The sequence below is a fragment of the Mobula hypostoma genome, chromosome 7 (assembly GCF_963921235.1).
Source record: "Mobula hypostoma chromosome 7, sMobHyp1.1, whole genome shotgun sequence".
NCBI lineage: Eukaryota > Metazoa > Chordata > Chondrichthyes > Myliobatiformes > Myliobatidae > Mobula > Mobula hypostoma.
The window spans coordinates 10913191-10941003 of record NC_086103.1 but is presented as its reverse complement, the minus strand read 5'-3'; the positions used below and the strand labels follow the sequence as shown (position 1 = coordinate 10941003).

General features: G+C 43.0%; 1 protein-coding gene across 1 annotated transcript; it reads left to right on the top strand.

The window, feature by feature from the left end:
- The first annotated feature begins 944 nt into the window (after window positions 1-944).
- On the top strand, window positions 945-4394 carry si:ch73-233f7.1 (uncharacterized protein LOC100537710 homolog). Its single transcript, XM_063052614.1, has 2 exons — window positions 945-3470; window positions 4310-4394. Exons 1-2 carry the CDS (start codon window positions 945-947, stop codon window positions 4343-4345), a joined length of 2562 nt encoding a protein of 853 aa, XP_062908684.1. The 3' UTR covers window positions 4346-4394.
- The last annotated feature ends 23419 nt before the right edge of the window (window positions 4395-27813 follow it).

The following is a 27813-nucleotide window of genomic DNA, read 5'->3' as shown; positions in this document are numbered from 1 at the left end:
TATCGAATATTGAAATATAGCGAGTGGACATGGAAAGGATGTTTCCTATAGTGGGCGAGTGTGGGACCCGAGGGCACAACCTTAGTATAGAGGGCCGTCCTTTTAAAACTGAGATAAAGAGGAATTTATTTAAGCAGAGGGCGGTGATTCTGTGGAATTCAATGCCATAGACGGCCGTGGTGGCAAAGTCGTTGGGTATATTTAAAGCGGCTGTTGACAGGGTTTTGATTAGTACGGGCGTCAAACGTTACGGGGAGAAGACGTGAGAATGGGGTTGAGAGGGATAATAAATCACACATGATCGCATGACAGAAGAGACTCAATGGGCCGAAAGTCCTAATTATGCTCTTATGGGCTCTTTATAGTCTTTATAGACTCTTTCAGTCTAGATAGAAGGTTTCGACCCGAGAGTCGACAATTTACTCTACTCCCCCCACCCCCCACAGATGCAGCCCGAGCCGCTGAATATCTCCTACAGCTCGCTTTTGCTTTGCCCTCAATTCTAGCACCTTCAGTCTCCGTCTCTCCATTTAACTGCTGGAGTCTACATTGGCACAGAAAACCGCTGCAGCTACTAAAGGGTTAATTTAGCCTAACGGGAGTCCTCCAATGAGACGGTGAATTGGGGCTGAAGATCTGTTACATCAAACTGCACTCCCGCCTTTCTACCGGAGACAGTGAACATTTACAAACAGCCGAGAGTGGAAGGAGTAAAGGGTGGGAGCGGAGTCGAGGAAACTGGAGCCGGCTTTGGCAAGCCTTCACTGTGACAGCATGTCTCCTGGTTGCCAGACTCGAACTGAAGGATCAATGTGCGTCTTTACGCATATCGCTCGTTAAGTCCCTTCAAAACAATGCTCTCTGCCGCTTTCTCTTCTGCTGCCCAATGCTGAAGATAACCAGAACTTACCCGTCTGCGATTCGCACAAGGTACGAGCAGGACAATGGCTAATTCTCACAAAAACACCTGTCTGAGGTGGCAAATGATGACCCTGATAATCTCGTTTTGCGTCTGGGATATTATCACCGGGCAGATTCGCTACTCGATTCCCGAAGAGTTGAAACACGGCGCGTTTGTTGGGAACATCGCCGACGATCTGGGACTGGATGTCAGGCAACTCTCCGCCCGCAGGTTTCGCATTGTCCCCGCCGCTAACACCCAGTACTTGGAGGTGAATCTGGAGAACGGGATTCTATTCGTAAACGAGAAGATGGACCGGGAGCAGTTGTGTGACCTGAGCCCCAATTGCTTCCTGCATCTGGAGATCGTAGTGGAGAATCCGTTAGAGTTGCATCGCGTGGAAGTGGAGATACTGGATGTGAACGACAATTCCCCTAGTTTCCCTTGGCGTGAATTCCGTTTGGAGATCGCGGAGTCCGTGGCACTCGGGTCGCGCTTCCCGCTTGAGAACGCGCACGATCCGGACGTGGGCACCAACTCGCTGCAAAGCTACCGGCTCAGTCCCAACCAGTACTTCAGCTTGGAGGTTCAGACTCGCAACGAACGCAATAACTTTCCCGTGCTGGTTCTGGACAGATCACTGGACAGGGAGAATCAGGAGGTGCATCAGATGGTTCTCACTGCTCAGGACGGCGGCGTCCCGGAGAGATCGGGTACAGCTCAGGTCATAGTCACGGTCCTTGATGTTAACGATAACGCCCCGGTCTTTGACCAGGCTGTGTATACTGTGTGCCTGGTGGAAAACGCCCCGAAGAACACTTTGGTGATTAAACTTAACGCTACCGACTTGGACCAAGGCTCCTACGGAGAGGTGACCTATTCATTCAGCAACCATGCGCCCGCGAGGCTGCGGCAACTCTTTCGGGTCGATGCCCATACTGGAGAAATTTGGGTCAAGGGAGTGGTGGACTACGAAGAGGCGAGTGTTTACGAGATTTATGTGCAGGCAAAAGATAGGGGTCTTTACACGGCGGCCGTGCATTGCACAGTGGTTGTGGAGATCATCGATGTCAACGACAACGCGCCCGAGGTGATACTGACTTCAGTGTCCAGTCCGATTCCGGAGGACGCTTTGCCAGGAGCCGTGATCGCCCTGATCAGCGTGACCGACCGTGATTCCGGAGAGAACGGAAAGACTACTTGCCACATCCCCGCCCATCTCCCTTTCAAACTCCAGTCGTCTTTCAAGAACTATTACACTCTGGTTACGGATGATCGCCTGGACCGCGAGAGAGTTTTCGAGTATAACGTGAGTATTACTGTCACAGACTTGGGCACCCCTCCCCTTTCCACCGTCAAAACCATTCTCGTCAAGGTTTCGGATGTGAACGATAACGCTCCCCGTTTTGCACACCCGTCCTACACCGTATACCTGATGGAAAACAACGCGCCCGGTGCGTCTATTTGTTCTGTCTCCGCCTGGGATCCGGATTCTGACCAGAACGCCTATGTCTCCTACTGCATCTTGGACAGTAAGATAAAGGGTACTCCCGTTTCATCATATGTTTCCATCAACTTAAACACGGGCAACCTTTATGCGTTGCGCTCTTTTGACTACGAGCAACTCAAGAATTTCCAGGTCCAAATTCAGGCTCAGGACGCGGGGTTTCCATCTCTGCACAACAACGTTACGGTGACGGTGATTATCCTGGATCAGAACGACAATGCTCCCGAGATCGTGTCCCCACTGCCGCCGAATGGCTCGGTAGAGATGGTGCCTCGTTCCGCTGATCCCGGTTACCTGGTTGCGAAAGTAACGGCTGTCGACGACGACTCTGGTCAGAACTCCAGGCTGAGTTACCTACTGTTCCAAGCCACAGATCCTGGACTGTTCAGCGTGGACCCGTCCATCGGAGAGATTCGGACCACGCGGCGTTTTGAAGACCATGATTCCCCTAGACAGAGGTTGGTGGTCCATGTCACGGACAATGGAAAGCCACCTCTCTCCACCTCTGTCACCATCAGCGTCTCGATAGTCGACAGTGTTCCAGAGATCATCTCGGACTTAACCGACGGGCCCCAAACCATTGAATACTTCTCCGATTTCAACCTTTACTTAATTGTCTCGCTGGGTTCCGTCTCCTTTGTGTTCCTGTTGGCCATTATCGCTCTGGTGACCATCAAGTGTCACAAGGATAGACACGGCACTCTTGGCCCCCGCTGTCCTCTCTGTACCTGTTGCTCCCGTGGATCCAACCGTTGTTGCTGCCTCCGGAGAAGACATTCCAGGGACGTGCTGAATAACTCACACAACAACTTTCAGATACCGCCCAGTACGAAAGTCCCGCCGAACTCCATGGAGGTAGGCGGCAGTGGCTCACTTTCCCAGACCTATTGCTACAAGGTATGCCTGAGTCCCGAATCGGCAAAGAGCGACTTAATGTTCCTCAAACCTTACAGCTCCTCCACTCCCGCCGGAACTAGCACAAAGCCCGCCAGCCCCTACGTGACCACGTGGAGGAAGCAGGCATTAGATGGGCCGAATATTGGAACCAATCTATCCAATGAGGTGAGTTACACAAGGAAGGTGATAATTTCTTTGTCCTTTGAATTGGAGGGTCTCTCCTCACCGCTGGGCGTAATTAATCTTTAATGTTGAATATACACTCAGTGGCCACTTTATTAGGTACAGGAGTGGAACCCAGCGTGGTAGCTCATCAGCTTCGTGGTTCGCCCTCACAGTGAGTTTAGAGATGCTTTCCCGCAAACCACTATTGTTACTGTTGTCTTCCTGTAAGCTTGAACCAGCCTGGCCATGGCTTTTTTGTTTGCCCACAAAATTACTACTCACAGGATGTTTTTATTTGTTTTCCGCACCATTCTCTGTAAACTCTATAGACTTATACGCGTAGATTTCAGGAGATCAGCAGATTCTGAGCTAACTAAACGACCCCTTCCGGCACTAACAATCATCCCACAGTCAAAATCATTTCGGTTCACCTCCATTCTGATGTATAGTCTGAACAACAGCTGAACCACTTGACCACGGCTGCATGATTTTACGGATTGAGTTGCTGCCAGCTGATTGGCTGATTAGATTTTGCATTATAGGTGTATACCTAATAAAGTGGCCACTGAGTTCATTACACCTGGATAAGTTCATACTAGATTTGGCGGGTTATAAAATAACCAATAACTAACTAGGTGTTTAGCGTTAGAATAGTGGCTGGTCTGTCAGAATCCAATAGTCAGTTGAAGCCGGGAGTTCCCCACCAGCGCTAACTCGGACGCGCAAACTAAATGGGAGAGCATTGTTTGACAGTTGCGGTTATTGTACCAGCGAGCGCCATAAACGGGTTATCGTCACGTCTGGTATGATCCATAACCTGTGATTTATCTTTTTCACAGGTTTCGGGTCTCCATGGTGCGTTGTTCATTCCTTGAACGGGAATTAATGAAGAGATCCTTTCTTGCGTGATTTCCCCAGTATAGCTCAGGACGTAGCGCTCACAGACTTTTAACCTAACTGTGAATTCAAAGTACTCTATCTATCTTGGCCTGCTGAAAATTGCTTCCACCACGAATAGAGTCTGCGTCTAGACTACCTACAGTAAATTAGAGTGGCGGGGACTCTGGGTCTAGGAAGCCCAGAGCAAATCTGATGAGCAGTGGTATTTAATTAACCGCTTCAAAGGGAAAAGTCCTGTATAGAAACCCTTTGAACTGTTTGATAACTTCCAGCGGGGGGAAATGTTTTAAGAGGATTGGAAAGTCATTTTGGCAATAAAGTGATCAGAATTGATTAAGTTGAGCTGAATAGATAGAATAACAGCCATACTGATCACCAGCATTCCAATAATAGCCGTCACTGTCTGCCCCTGAGGTGGCATGGAATGAAAATTATTTTAAAGCTTTGATTCTTTGAGACTTTGAATCCTTGCAGTTGCGATTTCAGTGCCAGGCATTGAAGGTCTGAGCCCTTGTCCAAGTTCAAGTTTATTGTCATTCGACTGTATACATATGTACCGCCAAATGAAACAACGTTCCCGTTGGCAAGATACACAACACAGTACATATAACGTACACACATATCACATAAAGTAATACTATAAATTAATTAACAAATAATAAAATATAGTGCAGAAGATTGACATTTAGCATGAGGTGCATTTACGACACAAGTTGGAGAATAAACTATTGGCGCTTCATACGTGGTGAAATTTGAGTGATGCCAGAGACTTCAGTAGTCTCACGGCCTGGGGGAACGAGCTGTTTTTCAACCTAACATTCCTTGTCCTAATGCTGCAGTACCTCCTGCCGGATGACAGGGTGTCAAAGAGATTGAGGGATGGATGGGAGGGATCCTTGGCAATACTACACAGCTCTTCTGATAAATATCTCGGATGTGTAGAAGAAAGACCACGATGATCTTCTCAGCAGACCTCGCAATTCTTTGTAGGGTCTTGTGGACAGATGCCTTGCAATTCCCGTACCAGACTGTGACGCAGGTACTGTGGCGGCGATGGTCCCTATTCCCCACTCGCCTGTTTCAAGAAACAACTAGAAGAAAACTATATTTCAGATAGATATTCTTGAGGTCAATACGAGTATTTTAATTATATTAAGATTCTCGTGAAATCAAAACGTTTGTTTTTAAGAAATGCAATTTTAAAATGTTTTTACCGGATAAGGTTAATATACAGAAAAGAAACACGACATTCTTCAACAGTTTGCCTAGAGCTAAGGTATAAATCATCCATATGCAATAACTTTGGAAAAAGGGCATTTCTGCTAGAGATGTGCACAGGCTGGTAAAGGGTAAGTCGAACCAATATGACCACACGTTTGATTCATGTCAGATACGGTTTCTTCACTCCCCCTCAGTGCCAATGGCAGTGTGTAAATCAAAAGCTGCCCTTTTCGGTGAAGGAGCCTTTTTTTTCTATTGATCACAGAATTCTGCCCTTCAACTATTCTCGTTATTAAAAGTCTGGGACTGCATAGTCATCCCCTCTGTTAAATCAAGCGTTTCAGGCTTTTCGTGGGACTTAATTGCAATGGGACTTTTTATTTAGAGGCGGCTAATTCTCAGTTTGACTGCAGTCACCGAGGTCTGAAATAATCCAACTTCTCTCGTGTCCATTCCCGAAATGTTCATTGCTGGGTTTAGTTGCTGTCCATTGTCCTGAAGAGGAGTGTCTTTTCATGTGCAACCCAACATGTAATCATTAGGAAACACAAACGAGTGGCCTAATTTTTTGGTATCTTCTGTACTTAATAAAGTGGCCACTAAGTGTATGTTGCTGGTCTTTTGCTGCCGAAGCCCATCCGCTTAAAGTTCGAGGTTTTGTATGTTTTGTTGTAACGCATGATTACTTGAATACCTGCCGGCTTCATATCTGCTTGAAGCAGCCTGGCCATTCTCCTCTGATCTCTCTCATTAACAAGGCATTTTCGCCCACAGAACAGCCGCTCACTGGATGTTTTCCTTTGGTTTTCACACCATTCTCTGTAAACTGTAGAGACTGTTGTGCGTGAAAACCCCAGGGGATCAGAAGTAACCGCGATTCTCAAACCACTCCGACTGTCACCACCAATCATTCCATGGTTAAAGTTACTTAGATCACATTTCTTCCCCGTTCTGACGTCTGGACTGTACAGCAACTGAATCTCTTGATCTTGTCTGCAGGCCTTTATGCATTGAGTAGGTGTGCAGGTGTACATAACGAAGTGGCTAATGTGTGTAGAATATTTAAAATGGAACTTCCATTGCCTATCCCGCCTGTAAGTGAACTCTTTGTCAGTTTGTGCCTGTCGTCTATTAAAGTGATAATACATTCACTTAATTTCATTTCAACTTCACTTCAATTAACTTTCTGCAGAGTACACCTGCAACTGGGAACTGATTCTTCTACCAGGTGATTCTTTGTAGTCCATTGCTCCATAGGAAGGAGCTACACTGCAGAGTGCTTTTGGTATCAGAGCCAAACAGCATAGTAATTTTGGAACCTGCGATGCACAACATAAGGCAATACTCTGTTGCAATTGCACAGTGGTCTGTTAACGATTTTTTTTTCATTATACAGTACAATCCCACCGTGCCAAAAGCAGTTCAATTGCCTTTTTTTTATGCTGTGCAGTTTTATTACATTTTCAGGTTTTGGAAATGGAGTTTCTAAGGGCAATGATCACAGTTGCTGTGGGTTATAATGGTACGTTTAATAATGTTATATTTGATATTTATACATTATTCAATGATGCCTCTCTCTCTATATAGTTCTGTTATGTGACTGAGGATTAATAACTGCAGCATAGTGCCACGGGCGTTGTGTGCTTGCTAGTATGACTCTGGGTCAAAAGTGTGTAGAAATATTTGGGACTGGTTGATGTGCACAATGTCGCTCTCAATGTATGATGTGTTATTTGTGTGAATCAGCATCAGGTTTAATATCACTGGCATATTTGTGAAATATCTCGTTTGGCAGCAGCTGTTCATTGTAATACATATAACACATAATAAAAATATATAAATTACAATAAGGCTAGATATATGTGTGTGTATATATATATATATATATATATATATATATATATATATATACACACACATACACATACACACACACACACACACGCACACACTGGCATGTATGATGTTCTGGACATCACTGAATTGTGGCTGAAAGATAATTACAGCTGGGAGCCTAACATCCAAAGATACACATTGTTACAAAATGACAGGCAGATAGACAGAGGGGTGGGGTGACTCTGGTGGTAAAAACTGAAATCAAATCATTAGAAAGAGTTGACATAAGATTGGAAGGTGTAAAATTTAGGAAACTCGAAGGATAAAAAGAGTATGATGGCAGTAATATACAGATCTCTAAACAATAGTAAAGATGTGGTCTATGAATTACAATGGGAGACAGAAAATTCATGTCAAAAGGGCAATGTTATGAAAGTCATGGGGGATTTCAATATGCAGGTAGCTTGGAAAATCTGTGTTCCTGCTTTATTCCAAGAGGGAGAATTTGTAGAATGCCTATGAGGTACGTTTTTAGAGCATCTCGTGGTTGAGCCCAGTAGAGGGTCAACTATTCCAGGCTGGGTGTTCAGTATTGAAACAGAATAAGGTAAAGGAACCCTTAGGGGAAAGTGACTATAATATGATAGAATTTCACCCTACAATTTGAGATGGAGAAGCTAAGGTCAGATATATTAGCATTACAGTGGAGTAAAGGGAATTACAGAGGTATACGAGAGGAGCTGGCCAAAATTGATTGAAAGAGAACACTAGCAGGGATGACGGAAAGAATTTCTGGGAGCAATTCGGAAGGTGCAGGATAGATTCATCCCAAAGAGGAAGAAGTATTCTGAAGGCGGATTGACACAACTGTGATTGACAAGAGAAGACAAAGCCACCATAAAAGCTAAAGAGAGGGCATATAATAGAGCAGACATTAGTGGAAAGTTAGAGTATTGGGAAGCTCATAAAAAACAACAAAAGACAAGTTAAAAATCCATTAAGAAGGAAAAGATGGAATACAAAGGTAAGCTAACCATTAATATTAAAGAGAATACAAAAAGTTTCTTCAGATATGGAAAGTGAAAAGGAGAGGCAAGAGTAGATCTTAGACCACTGGATAATGATGCTGGAGAGGTAGTAATGGTGAACAAAGAAATAGTGAATGAACTGAATAAGTATTTTGCATCAGTCTCCACTGTGGAAGACACATGAAGTATTCCAGAAGTTTGAGAGTGTTGGGAGAAGAAGTGAGTGAAGTAGCCATTACAAGGGAGAAGGTGCTTGGGAAACTGAAAGGTCTGAAGATAACTAAGTAGCCTGGACTAGATGGTCTACATCCCAGGGTTCTGAATGAGGTGGCTGTAGAAACTATGGAGGCATTAGCAATGATCTTTCAAGAATCAACGGACTCTGGCATGGTTCTGGAGGACTGGAAAACTGCAAGTGTCACTTCACACTTCAAGAAAGGAGAGAGGCAGAAGAAAGGAAATTATAGTACAGATAGTCTGGCCTTGTGGTTGGGAAGATATAACCATATAACAATTACAGCACGGAAACAGGCCATCTCGGCCCTTGTAGTCCAGGCCGAACTCTTACTCTCACCTAGTCCCACCGACCCCCACTCAGCTCATAACCCTCCATTCCTTTCCTGTCCATATAGCTGTCCAATTTAACTTTAAACGATAACATCGAACCTGCCTCAACCACTTCTGCTGGCAGCTCATTCCACACAGCTACCACTCTCTGAGTAAAGAAGTTCCCCCTCATGTTACCCCTAAACTTTTGCCTTTTAACTCTCAACTCACGTCCTCTTGTTTGAATCTCCCCCAGAATCTCCAACTCAGTTGTTGGAGTCGATTGTTAAGAATGTGGTTTCGGGATACTTGGAGATGCATGATAAAATAGGCTGTAGTCTGCATGGTTTCCTCAAGGGAAAATCTTGCCTGTCAAATCTGTTAGAATTCTTTGAAGAAATAACAAGCAAGATAGACAAAGGAGATTCGGTGAATGTTGTGTACTTGGATTTTCAAAAGGTCTCTGACAAGGTGTCACACATAAGGCTTAACAAGTTAAAAGCCTATGGTATTACATGAAAGATACTATCATGGATAAAGCGGTGGCTGATTGGCAGGAGGCAAAGAGTGGGAATAAATTGAGCCTATTCTGATTGGCTGCCAGTGACTAGTGGTGTTCCAAAGTGGACTGTGTTGGGACCACTTCTTTTTACATTTTGTGCCAATGATTACAATATTGGAATTAATAGTTTTGTGGCCAAGTTTGCAGACAATACTCAGATAGGTGGAGAGGCAGGAAGTTTTGAGGAAGCAGAGAGGCCACAGAAGGACTTAAAGAGAATTAGGAGAATGAACAACGAAATAGCAGATGGAACATATTGTTGAGAAGTGTATGGCCATGCACTTTAATAGAAGAAAAGAAAGTGTAGACTATTTTCTAAATGGAGAGAAAATTCAAAAATCTGAGGTGCAAAATGACCTTGGTGTCCTTGTGCAGGATTTCCTTAAGGTTAATTTTGCAGGTTGAGTTGGTGATGAGGAAGACAAATGCAATGTTAGCATTCATTTCAAGAGGACTAGAACAGAAAGGTAAGGATGTAATGTTGGGGCTTTACAAGGCACTAGTGGGGCCTCACTTGGAGTACTGTGAGTAGTTTGGGCCCCCTTATGATGTTCTGACATTGGAACAGATTCAAAGGAGGTTCACAAAAATGATTCTGGGATTGAAAGGGGAGTGTTTGATGGTTCTGTGCCCCTACTCATTGGAATTCAGAAGAATGAGGGATAATCTCATTGAAACCTATCAAATGTTGAAAGGTCTTGATAGAGTGGATATGGAGAGGATATTTCCTATGGCAAGGCAGTCTAAGAGGACACAGCCTCAGAATAGAGGGCATCTATTTAGAACAGAGAAGAGGAGGAATTTCTTTAGCCAGAGAGTGAACCTGTGGAATTCTTTTCCATAGGCAGTTATGGAGGCTAAGTCATTGGGTAGACCTAAGGCAGAAGATGATAGATTCTCGATTGGTCAGGGCATGAAGGGATATGGGGAGAGGGCAGGAGATTAGGGTTGAGAGGGAAATGGAGTAAAGGTTGTTGGGAATGGCGAGGATGAGCACCAAGGGAGGGGTATGGGTGAGGTGGCAAAAGAACTTGTGCCAGAGGTAGGGGGTGGGGTGTGGGTACAGACGCATCCAGCCCTGAGACACCAGGCAAAGTCATTTGATTCTAAACAATTGGTTTATTGATCATTACAGAATGTCTCTCTGATGCTTCCTGCTCCCTCCTCTCTCCCTGCCCCTTTCCCACTCGCAGTCCACAACAGACACCCAGATATGAATCAGGTTTATTATTACTCACGTTTGTCATGAATTTTCTTTTTTTTTGTGGCAGCGGTGCCATGCAATACATAAAATTGCTACAGTACTGTGCAAAAGTCTTAGGCACCCTAGCTATATGCATATGTCTAATAGCTGAGCTATTTGAATATAGTGGCGAATCTGTGGAATTCGTTACTACAGATGGCTGTGGAGGCCAAGTCAATGGGCGGAGTTAAAGTGGAGGTTGCTAGGTTCTTGATTAGAAAGGTTGTGGTGAAAGGGCAGGCAAATGAGTTTGAGGGGGAAAATAAATCAGCCATGATTTAATGACATAGCAGACAATAGAACAAATAACCTCATTCTGCTCCTGTGTCTTGTGGTCTTATTTAAGAAAATACCAGTGCTGACATAAACTCAGTGGCTACTTTATTAGGTGCACCTCTACATCTGATTGTTAATGGAAATACCTGATCAGACAATTATGTGGATAAAAGTGCATAAAAAGCATGCAGACATGGTCAAGCATGCTGTCCAAGTTGCATGCCATCTTGGACAATGCCTCCCATCCACTACATAATGTACTGGTTGGGCACAGGAGTACATTCAGCCAGAGACTCATTCCACCGAGATGCAACACAGAGCGTCATAGGAAGTCATTCCTGCCTGTGGCCATCAAACTTTACAACTTCTCCCTTGGAGGGTCAGACACCCTGAGCCAATAGGCTGGTCCTGGACTTATTTCCTGGCATAATTTGCATATTACTATTTAACTATTTATGGTTTTATTACTATTTAATTATTTATGGTGCAACTGTAACGAAAACCAATTTACCCCGGGATCAATAAAGTATGACTATGACTATAACTGCGACTAAGAACTTCTGTTCTAATTCAGACCAAACATCAGAATGGGGAAGAATCTATGTGCCTTTGACCGTGGAATGATTGTTGGTTTGAGTATCTCAGACACCGCTAATATCATGGGATTTTCACATACAACAGGGTTTACCAAGAAGGGTGGAGAAAAAGAAACATCCAGACAGCAGCAGTTCTGTGGGTCAAAACGCCTTGCTAATGAGAAAGGTCCGAGGAGAATGGCCAGACTGGTTCAAGCTGACAGAAAGGTTACAGTAACTCAGATTGGCACGTGTTACAGCAGGGGTGTGCTGAACTGCATCTCTGAATGCACAGCATGTTGAATCCTGAAGTGGATGTGCTCCAGCTGCAGAAGACCATGAACAGGCAATACCTAATAAACTGGGCACTGAGGGTAAGTGCTGTAGTAATTATTTTATTTGAGGTTTGGTAGCCTGGCTTTTGGAAACTCCACATGTTTTGGGCAAAGTTACAGATGCTGCTAAATGGAGAGCCCAAGAGACAGAGAAACAATTGTATTTGACAGTGGAATTACTTGCTGATGCTGTAACTAATCAGAGCAAAGTGATACAGGAGAATCAGAAGCAATTGACTGAAACAAAGTTAACTTTCCAGGTAGTTGGCACAAAGACAAGCGGAATAACAGGGAATACACTCATCAATTATAATCAGTAACATCTCTGAAGTCATTGGAAAAGAAGTTTTCAGAAGGACAATGAAGCCTATTTCTGGTGACAGAGGATCAATTGTACAAACTCTCGTATCAAATAATCCTTATGCACAGTAAGAGGTCATTTAGTCTATTCCGTCTCAGCCAGCCTGAGTAAGAACAAAGTTAAAAGTTCAAAGTCAATTTATTATCAAAGTACATATATGTCACCAGACACAACCCTGAGATTAATTTTCTTGTGGGCATTTACAGTAAATACAAGAAACACAATAGGAGTAATGAAAGACCCTCCCCAACAGAACAGACAAGAACCAATGTGCAAAAGACAACAAACTGTGTGAATACAAAATGAGAAAAACACATGCAAAACAATAATAATAAATAAATAAGCAATAAATATTGAGGAAATGAATTCCATTGTCCTTGAATGTGAGTCCATAGGTTGTGGAACTGTTCAATGCTGGGCAGAGTGAATTGAGTGAGGAATCCCTTCAGGATAACGGTTCCTGAACCTGGTGGCGTGGATGCACTGCATACAAAGGAAGCCTGCAATGCATTATCCAATGTACTGCATGTTCCCTCTAGTTCATTTCTGAATCAATGCAAGACTTTAATGTTGAGGCTTTATAAACCAATGGTGGCCTCACCTAGAATATTATGAGCAGTTTTGGGCCCCTTATCTAAGAAAAGATGTGCTGACATCAGAGAGGGTTCAAATGAGGGTCACAGCAATGATTCCCCAATGAAAGGGTTACTATATGAGGACTGATTGATGGGTCTGGGTCTGTACTCACTGGATTTCACAAGAATGAGGGGGAATCTCATTGAAGCCCATTGAATGCTGAAAGGCCTTGATAGAGTGGATGTTTCCTTCGGTGGGGGAGTCTAAGACCAGAAGAGACAGCCTCAAGGGCGCCCTTTTAGAATGGAGATTAAGAGGAATTTCTTTAGCCAAAGATTGGTGAATCTGTGGAATTTGTTGCTATGGGCAGCTGTGGAGGGCAAGCCATTGGGTATATGTAAGACAGAGGTTGATAGATTGATTAATCAAGGCATGAAGGGATATGGGGAGAAGGCAGGAGATTTGGTCTGAGAGGAAAAATAGATCAGCCATGATGAAATGGTGGATAAGATTCAACGGGCCAAACAGACCACTTCTGCTCTTACAAATGTTTGTAGATCTTATGATCTTATCTCCAGCCTCCCATTCTTGGCCCTTCTCCAATGGAAACAGCCTCACTTCATTTACATTGGTCAAGATGGATCCATTAAATTTGTCTACCTTTATCCACGCTGTACAAATCTATGTTATGAAATTAAGCAGAGCCTGCTTAGTGCCAGGCTTCGTAATTAGTAGGACTGCACAGAACACATCTAGCCCTTTGGCCCAAAATTTGTTGATCCTTTAACCTACTCCAAGATCAATCTAGCCCTTCCCACCCCATAGCCCTCCATTTTTTTTTTATCATTGTTGTGCCTAAGAGTTTCTTGAATGCCTCTAAAGAAGGGTGGTAATTGTTAGGTGTTTTTGATGATGTGGGGTGTTTGGCTTATGCCAAACATGACGTTTAGTCAGATGGCCAAAAAGTTCAATTTTGGTTTCATCAGGCAATAGAACATTCATCCAGTCCCCCACATGCCTTCTGGTAAACTCTAGCTGAGATTTCACTTCTGGTAAACTCTAGCAGAAATCGCAACTCTAGGTGAGATTTCATGTGAGTTTTTTTTCCAACAGTGGCTTTCTCTTTGTCAGTCTCCCATAAAGCTGTGACTGATGAAGCACCTGGGCAATAGCTGTTACATGTGCAGTCTCTCCCGTCTCAGCCAGTAACTCCTCTAGAGTTGTCATAGGTCTCTTGGTGGCCTCCCTCACTAGTCCACTTCTTGTACAGTCACTCAGTGTTTGAGGACAGCCTGCTCTAAGAAAATTTACAGCTGTGCCATATTCTTTTCATTTCATGATGATTGACTTACCTGTACCCCAAGGGATATTCAGTTGCTTGGAAATTTTCTTGTATACTTCTCCTGACTTGCACTTTTCAATAACCTTTTTGTGGAGTTGCTTGGAGTGTTCTCTTGTCTTCATGGTGTAGTTTTGCCAGGATACTGACTCACCAGCGGTCAGACCTTCCAGATACCGGTGTATTTTTACTACAATCAATTCAAACACCTTGACTGCAACAGGTGATCTCCATTTAATTAATTATGTGACTTCCATAACCAATTGCACCAGTGATTATTTGGAGTGTCCTAGTAAAGGGCATGAATACTTATGCAATCAATTATTTTGTGTTTTCAATTTGTAATTAATTGAGATCATTTTGTAGAGTTCTGTTTTCACATTGACACAAAAAAGTCTTTTCCTATTGATCATTGTCAAAAAAGCCAAATTAAATCTACTGATATTCAATGCTGTAAAACAATAAAACATAAAACCTTCCAAAGGGGGTGAATACTTTTAATAGGCACTGTGCCTAAGACTTATGCACAGTATTGTTTTTGTCAACATATAGCGGAGAGCAACTCTGTAAATTTGGTGGGAGCAAAGGATGTTGGGAATGGTGAGGGTGGGGCGCTGCAGAATGGTGTGGGACAGGTGGCAGAGAAGGATTACCAAGGGCAGGGGTGGCATGCTTGCAGACACCAGGCAAGGTCATTTGATTCCAAACAATTGGCTTTTTCATCATTATAGAATGTCTTTCTGGTGCTTTCTGCTCCTTCCCCTCTCCCTTCACCTTTTCTCAACCATGATTCCTGTCTTGTTTCTTCCACCTTTCCCACTTTCAGTTCACAATAGAGACCCTTATCAAAATCAGGTTTATCACCACTCACATAGGACACAAAACCTTTTTGGCAGCATCAGCAGTGCAGTTCAATACAAAAAAATACTATAGTACTGTGCAAAATTCTTAGCCACCCTAACTATATATACTGTTTGTGCAAAAAACTTTTGCACAAAGCTGTTTATGCCTCTACCACCACCCCTGGGCAAGCCTTTCCACACACCCAGTACACTCTGTTAAAAACATACCTCTGATACCCCACTATACCTTCCTCCAATCAGCTTAAAATTATGCCCCTTGGTATTAGCTATTTCCAGTCTGAGAAAACTCTGCATGTCCACTCAATCCATGTCTCATCATCCTTAGAAAAATAGAGGGCTGTGGGTAAGCCTAGGTCATGGTCTGCACAGCATTGTGGGCCGAAGGGCCTGTATTGTGCTGTAGTTTTTCTATGTTTCTATCTCTAACAATTCACCTCATCCTCCACTCCAAAGAGAAAAGCCCTAGCTCACTCTCCAGTCCAGGCTGCATCCTGGTAAATCTTAAATGGAAGCTGATGACGCTGATTTTGCTTAGAATTACAAAGTTCACCTTTTAACCTCGCAGATGCATGTTAGAGTTTAAATCCACATCAATATCTCAGTCCACCATATCAAAAATACTGAACGCATCAATTCTGATACAATAATTCACGTATGGGTATTCTGTGGTCGGGAATGGAATAGTAATTTATATTAAATTATTGAATGTTGATTCAGAAAATTTTAAACTTTTATTTTGAAGTTGCCTAATCAGAATTGAAATCAGGTTTATTATCACTGACACCTAGTATGGAATGTGTTGTTTTGCGGCAGCAGTACAGTGCAATACATAAAAGATCACAATAAGAAGTATAAATATATAAATAAATATATTGTGCAGAAAGGGAGGTAGTTTTCAGGGCTCATTGTCCACTTAGAAATCTGATAGCAGAGAGGAAGAAGCTGTTCTTAAAATGTTGGGTTTGTGTTTTTAGGCTCCTGTACCTCCTCCTTGATGGTAGCAATGTTCTTGTCCAATCCTGTCCTTAATTCAATGGAGGTTGTTAATTACCTGCTCCTGACTACCCAGTGGAATCCACATTGAAGTCTGCACATACCTGATCAGAATATTGGCTTTCCGCTGCAGTAGTCATTTACAGGGCTGCATCGTAGGTAGTGTTAGAAGGCTTTGGAAGAAAATTGGTTTCATTCTTTGCTAATGGACCAGTCAACTGGAAGATCTGCTGGGCTTGCTGATGGAGCAGGGGAGGTGCTGAAGCATGAAATAGGATTCCAGACCATCCTCCCCAGAGGGGAGCTGTCCAGGGGGAGGGGTGATGGGAGGGAGAGTTGGGTAGAGTGCGAACTGAGAGAATGATGCTTGCTGAAGTTAACATCCAGATACCTTAGTAAAAAAGTGCACTAGGAAGAGACCAACATGAAGAAAGCTGCTGATAAGTTGGTCTCAGTCCTTGTTCATGCCACATTTAATTTTTATCCATTGTAAGCTACTGCTTTTGCCTTATGTCATTCAACCACACAGCTCTTTGAGTGTTTGTGCTGATTGGAAGATGTCTGGGCACCTTATGTACAGACACTCCTGTATCTAGCATCACTTTATGTACATAAACTCAATCTATGCATATAAGCTATCTTATGAACTGATATTTATTGTGGTCTTTTTGATTACCGTGTTCCTTAGTGCATTGTTTAATTGGATCTTTGTTCTCCTTCACACTTATGTACTGGAAATGACATTAATCAATCTTGAGCCTTGAATCTTCAATCTTCAATCTTCAGCAAGCTGCAGTTTGCAATGAAAATTCTCTTTGCAATGATGTTATTTGTGATAAAAAAAGCTTTGAAGCTGAATTTTTACAAAATTCAGGTGCAGATACTTATCCATTGCAGATCTGAAATTATATAGCATATGCACTGAAGTTATTACTATAGGTGCTGTCATATTTCTGTAACACTGTGCTTGTGGAAGGGAATTCATAACAGGAAGAAGGTTCCAGAATCCAGATTGTTTATTTTCATTCATCAGTGCATATAAAGGAGAATAAAGTGACTGCTACTCTGTATCTGATGCAGCATACGACAACGCAAAATCGTAAAGAACACACTAAAAACACAAGAAATATAAATATATAAGATAGTTTTTGTGTGTAGACTGATTGTATGTATATAATGTGACACTCGATGTAGGTGTACCTGTACTTCAGCAGACCCATATGGAGTACTGGCTGAGGTTATATTTTTGTTAGAATTTGATAAGTACTATAGGTGAAGCATATGCTCCATTTAGTGAAAATGTATGGAATTTTCGAAGTCAAAAGTCAAAGTAAATTTATTATCAAAGTACATATACCCAGTGGCCACTTAATTATATATCTGAGTATATGTAGCCACTGAGTGTATATTTGAGGTCTTCTTCTGCTATAGCCCATTCGCTTCATGGTTTGATGTGTCGTGCAGTCAGAGATGCTCTTCTGCACACCACTGCTCCAATGTATGGTTATTTAAGTTACTGTTATCTCCCTGTCAGGTTGAACCAGTCTGGCCATTCTCCTCTAACCTCTTTCATTAACAAGTCATTTTTGCCTTCAGAACTGACACTCACTGGATGCTTTTTTGTTTTTCACATCATTATTTGTACATTCTAGAAACTGTTGCGGTGGAAATTCCAGGAGATCCGCAGTTTCTGAGATATGTAAACCACCCCAATCATCACACAGTCAAAGCACTTAGATCATAGTTCTTTCCCATTCTGATATTTGGTATGAACAACAACTGAACCTCTTGTCCATGTCAGCATGCTTTTATGCATTGAGTTCCTGTCACATGTTTGGCTGGTTAGGTATTTACATTAATGCGCAGGTGTACCCAATAAAATGATCACTGAGGGCACATGTTATCATACCTTGAGATTTGGTTTTACAGGAAAATAAAGCAATAAAATAGTATTTATGAAAAAAATATACATAAAGACTGACAAGCAATGAGCAAAAGAAGACAAATCATGCAAATAATAAAAAAAAATGTAAATAAATAATGCTGAGAACATGAGCTGTAGAATACTTGAAGGTGTGTCCATTGTTTGTGGAATCAGTTCAGTGTTGAAGTGGTTGAGGTTATCCACGCTAGTTCAGAAGCCTGATAGTTGAAGGGTAATAACTGTTCCTGAACCTGATGGTGTGGGACCTGAGGTGTGGGATCTTATAGATTTATATTTCTTGTGTTTTTAGTGTGTTCTTTACGATTTTGTATTGTTGTATGCTGCATCAGATACAGAGTAGCAGTCACTTTATTCTCCTTTATATGCACTGATGAATGAAAATAAACAATCCAGAAGGTTGAGAGGGGATCTTATTGAAACTTATAAGATTATTAAGGGATTGGACACGCTGGAGGCAGGAAGCATGTTCCTGCTGATAGGTGAGTCCAGAACTAGAGGCCACAGTTTAAGAATAAGGGGTAGGCCATTTAGAACGGAGTTGAGGAAAAACTTTTTCACCCAGAGAGTGGTGGATATATGGAATGCTCTGCCCCAGAAGGCTGTGGGGGCCAAGTCTCTGGATGCTTTCAAGAAAAAGATGGATAGAGCTCTTAAAGATAGCGGAATCAAAGGTTATGGGGATAAGGCAGGAACTGGATACTGATTGTGGATGATCAGCCATGATCACAGTGAATGGCGGGGCTGGCTCGAAGGGCTGAATGGCCTAATCCTGCACCTATTGTCTATTGTCTATTGTCTATACCTCCTGCCTCATAGTCACAGTGAGAAGAGAGCATGACCTAGATGGTGGGGGTCCTTGATGATGGATGCAGCTTTGTAAATGTGCTCAATGATGGGGAGGGCTTTGCCTGTGATGGACTGGGCTGTGTTAACACTCACCCTCATACTGATAATTATTTATGCATATGAAGAAAGAACTATATTGCCACTAGAAGTCTTCTTTTGATCAGATATGTAGTATTGATCTAGCTTTATTTTAATTATAGCCACTTATGATCAAAATCCCAGTAATTTCTATACATGGCATGTGAATTTGCTGGCAAGGTGTACGAGATGATAAGAGGCATAGATCGATTGGACAGTCAGAGATGTTTGCCCAGGGCTAAAATGGCTAATATAAGGAGTCTTAACTTTAAGTTGCTCTAGTTTTCCAGCATCTGCAGAAGCTCTTGTGTTTACAGCATTAATCTATTGAGAAGGAAGCCTGGGGTGGGGAGGATGTCAAAGAAAGTTTTTTTTACACAGAGAGGGTGGGTGTGTGGAGTGGGCTGCCAGTGATGGTGGTAGAGGTAGATACATTAGGAATATTTAAGAGATTCTTAGGTAATTATAGAATAGTACAGCACAGTACAGGCCCTTCGGCCCACAATGTTGTGCCGACACTCAAACCCTGCCTCCCATATAAGCCCCCAACTTAAATTCCTCCATATACCTGTCTGGTAGTCTCTTAAATTTCACTAGTGTATTTGCCTCCACCACTGACTCAGGCAGTGCATTCCTCGCACCAACCACTCTCTGAGTAAAAAACCTTCCTCTAATATCCCCCTTGAACTTCCCACCCCTTACCTTAAAGCCATGTCCTCTTGTATTGAGCAGTGGTGCCCTGGGGAAGAGGCGCTGGCTATCCACTCTATCTATTCCTCTTATTATCTTGTACACCTCTATCATGTCTCCTCTCATCCTCCTTCTCTCCAAAGAGTAAAGCCCTAGCTCCCTTAAGTGCGTGGATGAAGGAAAAATGGAATGCAATGTGGGAGGGAAGAGCTGAATTGACTTTGGAGCAGATTAAAAGGTCAGCACAACATTGTGGGTCGAAGGATCTGTACTGTGCTGTATTGTTCTATGTTTTACAGTATGTTCTAATGTTAGCTTGAACACTTAATCCTTATCCTGTTAAAGTGGTTGTGAGCTATGCTGTGTTCTGTGTCGGTGTTTCTGTAGTGCTGCCAGATAGAAATCTGGCATATGTTATGCAATTGTGTTTTTTTTAAACATTGGGTGTTTGGTCGTCTTCTTTCTTTTACTGGGTTCTATTGGGTTTCTTTGTTTTGTGGCTGCCTGTAAGGAGACAAAGTTCAAGGTTGTACATAGTATACATGCTTTGATAATGAATGTACTTTGACTTTGAAGAAATGGCCAAGATAGGAGGCCAGAAATAACGGAGGATGGCAAATTACTTGAATTAAATTTGCAAGTGTTTGTATCTGCCTGCTGCCCATTGTCTTCTGGTGGAGGTACTATGAATTTTGGGCCTAATATATTGGTGCAATCATAAAGGAGGCATGATAGCGGTTATACTTCATTAGAAGTTTGAGGAGATTTGGTATGTCACCAATGGCTCTTGCAAATTTCTACAGGTGTACCATGGAGAACATTCTAATTGTTCGCATCACCGTGTGGTATGGAGGGGCTACTGCCCAGGATCAGAAAAAGCTGCAGAGCATTGCAAATTCTGCCGACTCCCCCATGGGCAAGAGGCTTCCCCACATTGAGGATACCTTTAAAAGACCGTGCCTCAAAAAGGTGGCATCCATCATTAAGGACCCCCAGCACTCAGGACGTTCCCTCTTCTCATTATTACCATCAGGGAGAATGAACAGGAGATTTAAAGCACACTCAGTGCTTTAGCAATAGCTACTTTCACTCTGTCTTAAGATTTCTGAATGGTCCACATATCTATGAATGCTACCTCATTGTTTTGACTCCTTTTGCTCTACTTATTTTTATACATATTTCATATTGTGAGTTATAGTAATTTTAAACCATAAGACCATAAAATATAGGACAGAGTTAGACCATTCAGCCCATCAATTCCACTCTACTATGTGATGATGGCTGATTTATTTTTGATGTCCTTACTAATGATGAGCCTATCACCTTCCATTTTAAATATGCCCAGTGGCTTGGCCTCCATAGCCATCTGTAGTGATGAATTCCATTGAATCACCACCCTTTAGCTAAAGAAAGTCTTCCTCACCTTGGTTCTGATAGGATGTCTTTTTATTCTGAATCTGTAACCTTGGTCCTCGGTCTCCCAGTACTGGAAATATCATCTCCACATCCACTCTGTACAGGCATTTCAATATTTGGTAGGTTTCAATGAGATCCCTCTTTCATTCTTCTAAGCTCCAGCATGTGCAGGCCCCGAGCTAACAAAACTCTTCGTTTATTCCCGGGATCATTCTTGTGAACCTCCTCTGGACCCTCTCCAATGCCAGTACAGTATATCCTTTCTTAGATATGGGTTCCAAAACCACTCATGATATTTCAGGTGCAGTCTGCCTTATAAAGCCCCAGTATTTCCAGAAGACTATAAGGCACAGGAGCAGAATTAGGCCATTTGGCCCATCGAGTCTGCTCCACCATTCAATCATTGCTGATCTTTTTTTTCCCCCTCCTCAGCCCCACTCCCTGGCCCTGTAACCTTTGATGCCATGACCAATCGAAAACCTATCAATCTCCACCTTAAATACCCAACGACCCGGCCTCAGGTGCCTGTGGTAACAAATTCCACAAATTCACCACTCTCTGGCTAAATAAATTTCTCCACATCTCTGTTTTAAATGAGTGCCCCTCTATCCTGAGGTTGTGCCGTCTGGTCCTAGACCCTCCCACTTTGGGATACATTCTTTCTACATCTACTCTGTCTCGGCTTTTCAACATTCAAAAGGTTTTGCTGAGATCCCCCCTCATCCTTCTAAATTCCAGCGAGTACAGACCCAGAGCCATCAAATGTTCCTCATATGAGAGCTGTTTCAGTCCCTGAATCATCCTTGTAAACCTCCTCTGAACCCTTTCCATTGCCCTGCACATCTTTTCTTAGGTACACAGCCCAAAACTGTTCACAATACTCAAGGTGAGGCCTCACCATTGCTTTATAAAACCTCACACACATCCCTGCTGTTATACTCCAGGCCTCTTGAAATGAATGCAAACATTGCATTTGACTTTCTCTCCACTGACTCAACCTTCAAGTTAACCTTAAGGGTATTCTGCACAAGGACTCCCAAGTTCCCTGCATCTCAGACTTCTAGATTTTCTCCCTGTTTGGGAAATAGTCTACACATTTATTTCTACTAGCAATGGCCATGCATTTTCCAACATTGTATTTCAACTGCCACTTTCTTGTCTATTCTCCTAGTCTCTCCAAGTCCTTCTGCAGCCTTTTTATTTCCTCAGCCCTACCTGCCCCTCCACCAATCTTTGTATCATCTGCAAACTTGGCAACAAAGCCACCTCTTCCATCATCTACAGCATAAAAAGAAGTGGTCCCAACACTGACCCCTGTGGAACACCATGAGGCACTGGCAACCAACCCAAAAAGGATCCTTTAATTCCCATTTGTCGCCTCCTACCAACCAGCCTGTGCTCTAACCATGCTAGTAATTTTCCTATAAAACCATAGGCTCTTAACTTGATAAGCAGCCTCATGTGTGGCACCTTATCAAAGGCCTTCTGAAAGTCCAAATACACAACAACCTCTACATTTCCTTTTTCTATCCTATTTGTAATCTTCACAAAAATTCCAACAGGTTTATCAGGCAAGATTTTCCCTTAAGGAAACCATGCTGACTTTGTCCTATCTAGTCCCGTGTCACCAAGTACTCTATAACCTCGTCTTTAACAATTAACCCCAACATCTTCCCAACCACTGAGGTCAGGCTGACTGGTTATTAATTTTTTTTCTGTTGCCTCCTTCCTTTCTTAAAGAGTGGAGTAATATTTGTATTGTTCCAGTCTTCTGAAACCTTGCCAGAGTCCAATTATTCTTGAAAGGTCATTACTGATGCCTCTACAATCATTTTCACTACCTCTTTCAGAACGCTAAGGTGCAGTACATCTGGTCTGGATGACTTATGTATCTTTAAGTCTTTCAGCTTTTTGAGCATCTTCTCCTTTGTAGTAGTAACTGCTCTTCCCTCACACCCTTCAGAATCAGAATCAGAATCAGGTTTATTATCACTGGCATGTGTCATAAAACTTGTTAACTTAGCAGCAGCGGTTCAATGCAATGCATAATGTAGAAGAAGAAAAAGAATAAAAATAATAATAATTAATAAATAAGTAAATCAATTACAGTATACATATAATGAATAGACTAAAAATCATGCAAAAACAGAAATAATATATACAGTATATTAAAAAAGTGAGGTAGCGTTCACGGGATCAATGTCCATTTAGGAATTGGGTGGCAGAGGGGAAGAAGCTGTTCCTGAATTGCTGAGTGTGTGCCTTCAGGCTTCTGTACCTCCTATCTGATGGTAACAGTGAGAAAAGGGCATGCCCTGGATGTTGGAGTCCTTAATAATGGGCATTGCCTTTCTGCGACACCGCTCCTTGAAAATATCCCGGGTACTTTGTAGGCTAGTACCCAAGATGGAGCTGACTAAATTTACAACCCTCTGCAGCTTCTTTTGGTCCTGTGCAGTAGCTCACCCACACCAGACAGTGATGCAGCCTGTCAGAATGTTCTTCACAGTACATCTATAGAAGTTTTTGTGTGTATTTGTTGACATGCCATATCTCTTCAGACTCCTACTAATGAAGTATAGACACTGTCTTGCCTTCTTTGTAGTTGCAGTGAAATGTTGGGACCAGGTTAGGTCCTCGGAGATCTTGACATCCAGGAACTTGAAACTGCTCACTCTCTCCACTTCTGGTCCCTCTATGTGGGTTGGTTTGTATTCCTTCCTCTTATGTTTCCTGAAGTCCACAGTCAGCTCTTTTGTCCTACTGACTTTGAGTGCAAGGTTGTTGCTGCGACACCTCTCCACTAGTTGGCGTATCTCACTCCTGTACGCCCTCTCATCTCCATCTGAGATTCTACCAACAGATCAGCAAATTTATAGATGGTATTTGAGCTATGCCTCGCCACACAGTCTTGGGTATAGAGAGGGTAGAGCAGTGGGCTAAGCACACACCCCTGAGGTGCGCCAGTGTTGATCGTCAGTGAGAAGGAGCTATTATCATCAATTCGCACAGGTTGTGATCTTCCGGTTAGGATCCAATTGCAGAGAAAGGTACAGAGGCCCAGGTTCTGTAATTTCTCAATCAGGATTGTGGGAACGATGGTGTCAGATGCTGAGCTATAGTCGATGAACAACATCCTGACATAGGTAATTGTATTGTCCGGGTGGTCTTTTGCTTTTACAGTAGCTTTAACTTTCCTTGTACTATTTTGCCATTTGAGTATTTCTTTGCTTTTGGTATAAATCTGTCCTGCACCTTCCACATTTTTCCTGGAAACTCAGGCCATTGCTGCTTTGCTGTCATCCCTGCCAGTAGATCCTCCCAATTTACTTTGGCTAGCACCTCTCTCTTACTTTCCCTTACTCCACTGAAATACTGCTACATCAGACTTCACTTGCTCTCTATCAAATTTCAAGTTGAACTCAATCATATTGTGATCACTGTCTGTTAAGGTTTCCTTAACCTTCTGCTCTCAAATCACCTCTGGTTCATTACATAACCCCCAACCCAGTATAGCCGATCCCCAAGCAGGCTCAATGATACACTGCTCTCTAAAAAGCCATCTCATAAGCATTCAACAAATTCACTCTCTTGAGATCATTACCAATCTGATTTTCCCAATGTACCTGCATATTAAAATCTCCCTTGATTATTACAACATTGCCCTTTTGATAAGCCTTTTCTATTTCCTGTTGTAATCAGTAGACCACATCTCAGTTACTGTTGAGAGGCCTGTATATAACTGCCATCAGGGTCCTTTCACCCTTGTACTTTCTTAACTCAACCCACGAGGATTCAACATCTTCCGATCCTATGTCACATATTTTTTCTAATGATTTGATTCTATTCTTTATCAGCAGAGCCACGCCACCCCCTCGACCTACCTTCCTATCCCTCCGATAAAACATGTAACCTTGGACATTCAGCTCCTAACTTCAACCATCCTTCAGCCATGATTCAGTGTTGGCCACAGCATCACACCGACAATCTGTAATAGTGCAACAAGATCATCCACCTTATTTCCGATTCTCCATGCATAGAGATATAACACTTTGAGTGCTGTATTTGCTACCCTTTTTAATCCTGCATCCTTAATGCACTGATACTCACCCTGTTGGCTTACTATTTTGTTCTATCATCTGCCTGCCCTTCCTGACAGTCTGACTGCATGCTATTTTTACTTCTTTACCATCCATCCTATCTTGAGTCTCCTCACTCTGGTTCCCAACTTTCTGCCAGATTAGTTTAAACCCTTCCCAACAAACCTTTGCGCAAGAATATTGGTCCCCCTCGGGTTTAGGTACAACCTGTCACTTTGAACAGGTCATACCTCCCCCAGAACAGATCCCAACGATCCAAGAATCTGAAAGCCTGCCCCCTGCACCAGCTTCTCAGCCATGCATTAATCTGCCAGATCATCCTGTTTCTATCCTCACTGGCATGTGGCACAGGCAGCAATCCAGAGATTATTAGCCTGGAGGTTCTTCTTCTCAGCTTTCTACCCAGCTCTCTAAATTCTCTTTTCAGAACCTCGTTGCTTTTCCTTCCTGTGTTATTGGTACCAATATGTACCAAGGCATCTGGCTGCTCTCCCTTCCTCTCCAAAATGCTGTGGACATGATCAGAGCCATCCCTGACCCTGGCACCTGGGAGGCAACATACCATCCGGGTGTCCCGTCCATGTCCACAGAATCTCCTGTCTGTTGCTCCGACTATTGAGTCCCCTATCACTACCACTCCCCTCCTCTCTCGTTCCTTTCTGCACCATGGACCCATGCTCAGTGCCAGTAACCTGGTCTCTGTGGCATCCCCCTGGGAGGTCATCCCCCACAACAGTATACCTTTTATTGAGGGGAATGGCCACAGGGGTTCTCTACACTAACTGCCTGTTCACCTTCCTCTTCCTTCTTCTGACAGTCACCCAGCTATCTGCTGCCTGCAACTTAGGGGTGCCTACTTCCCCGTAACTCCGATCAATGATCTGCTCTCACTCCCATATAACCCTGCCTTCATTTGTTTCTCCTCTTGAAATGAATTTTTACTGTATTGCACTGTACGAATGCTGCAAAGCAACAAATTTGGCGACAGAGAGAATAAATCTGATTCTGATTCTGATTCTGATTCATTTGGTCATGTGTTTCAAGTACAAGGCAGAGTACAAAGTAAATGGCAGGATACTTGGTAGTGTGGAGGAGCAGAGGGATTTGCTGGTACATGTCCACAGATCCCTGAAAGTTGCCTCACAGGTGGATAGGGTAGTTAAGAAAGCTTATGGGGTGTTAACTTTCATAAGTCGAGGGATAGAGTTTAAGAGTCACGATGTAATGATGCAGCTCTATAAAACTCTGGTTAGGCCACACTTGGAGTACTGTGTCCAGTTCTGGTCACCTCACTATAGGAAGGATGTGGAAGCATTGGAAAGGGTGCAGAGGAGATTTACCAGGATGCTGCCTGGTTTAGAGAGTATGCATTATGATCAGAGATTAAGGGAGCTAGGGCTTTACTCTTTGGAGAGAAGGAGGATGAGAGGAGACATGATAGAGGTGTACAAGATAATAAGAGGAATAGATAGAGTGGATAGCCAGCGCCTCTTCCCCAGGGCACCACTGCTCAATACAAGAGGACATGGCTTTAAGGTAAGGGGTGGGAAGTTCAAGGGGGATATTAGAGAAAAGTTTTTTACTCAGAGAGTGGTTGGTGCGTGGAATGGACTGCCTGAGTCAGTGGTGGAGGGAGATACACTAGTGAAGTTTAAGAGACTACTAGACAGGTATATAGAGGAATTTAAGGAGGGGTTTATATGGGAGGCAGGATTTGAGTGTCGGCACAACATTGTGGGCCGAAGGGCCTGTACCGTGCTGTACTATTCTATCTTCTATGTTCTATGTTACCATGATTTTTAAAAATTCATTTATGGGATGTGGGCATCGCCAGCTAAGCCAGCATTTATTGCCCATCCCTAGTTGCCCTTGAGAAGGTGATGATGAGCTGCCCTCTTGAGCTGCTGCAGTCCCTGAGATGTAGGTTCACCCACGTACTGTTAGGGAGGGAATTCCATGATTTTGACCCAGTGACAATGAAGGAACGGCGACATCTTTCCAAGTCAGGATGGTGAGTGACTTGGAGGGGGATTTCCAAGTGGTGGTGTTCTCAAGTATCTGCTGTTTTTGTCCTAGATGGTAGAAGTCGTGGGTTGTAAATGGCATGCAAGCACAGCCAGTAAATGTTTAAGATGGAATGTGTGAGCTGTGGTGTTCTGGTCAGTGTTGTGCTTCCTGGTGTTATTGTGTAATTAATCCTATCTCCATCAAAGCCACACATCATCTGGAAGGAAATATCATAGACCATAAAACAGTACAGCACAGTGCAGACCCTTCAGCCCATGCTGTTATGTCAATCTTTTAACCTGCTCTCAGGTCAACCTAACTGGTACCACTTAGCCCTCCATTTTCCTATCATCTATGTGCCTATCTTTAAGAATTTCTTAAATGTCTCTAATGTTTCTGCCTCCAGCACCACCACTGGCAGGGTGTTCCACACCCCCACCACTCTTTGTGTAAAAAACCTACCTTTGACAGCCCCTCAATACTTCCCTGAAACCACCTAAATATATATTCCCTCGTATTAGCCATTTCCATCCTGGGAAAAAATCTCTGCTGTCCAGTGAACTTATGCCTCCTATCATCTTTTACTCCTCAAACAAGTCACCTCTCA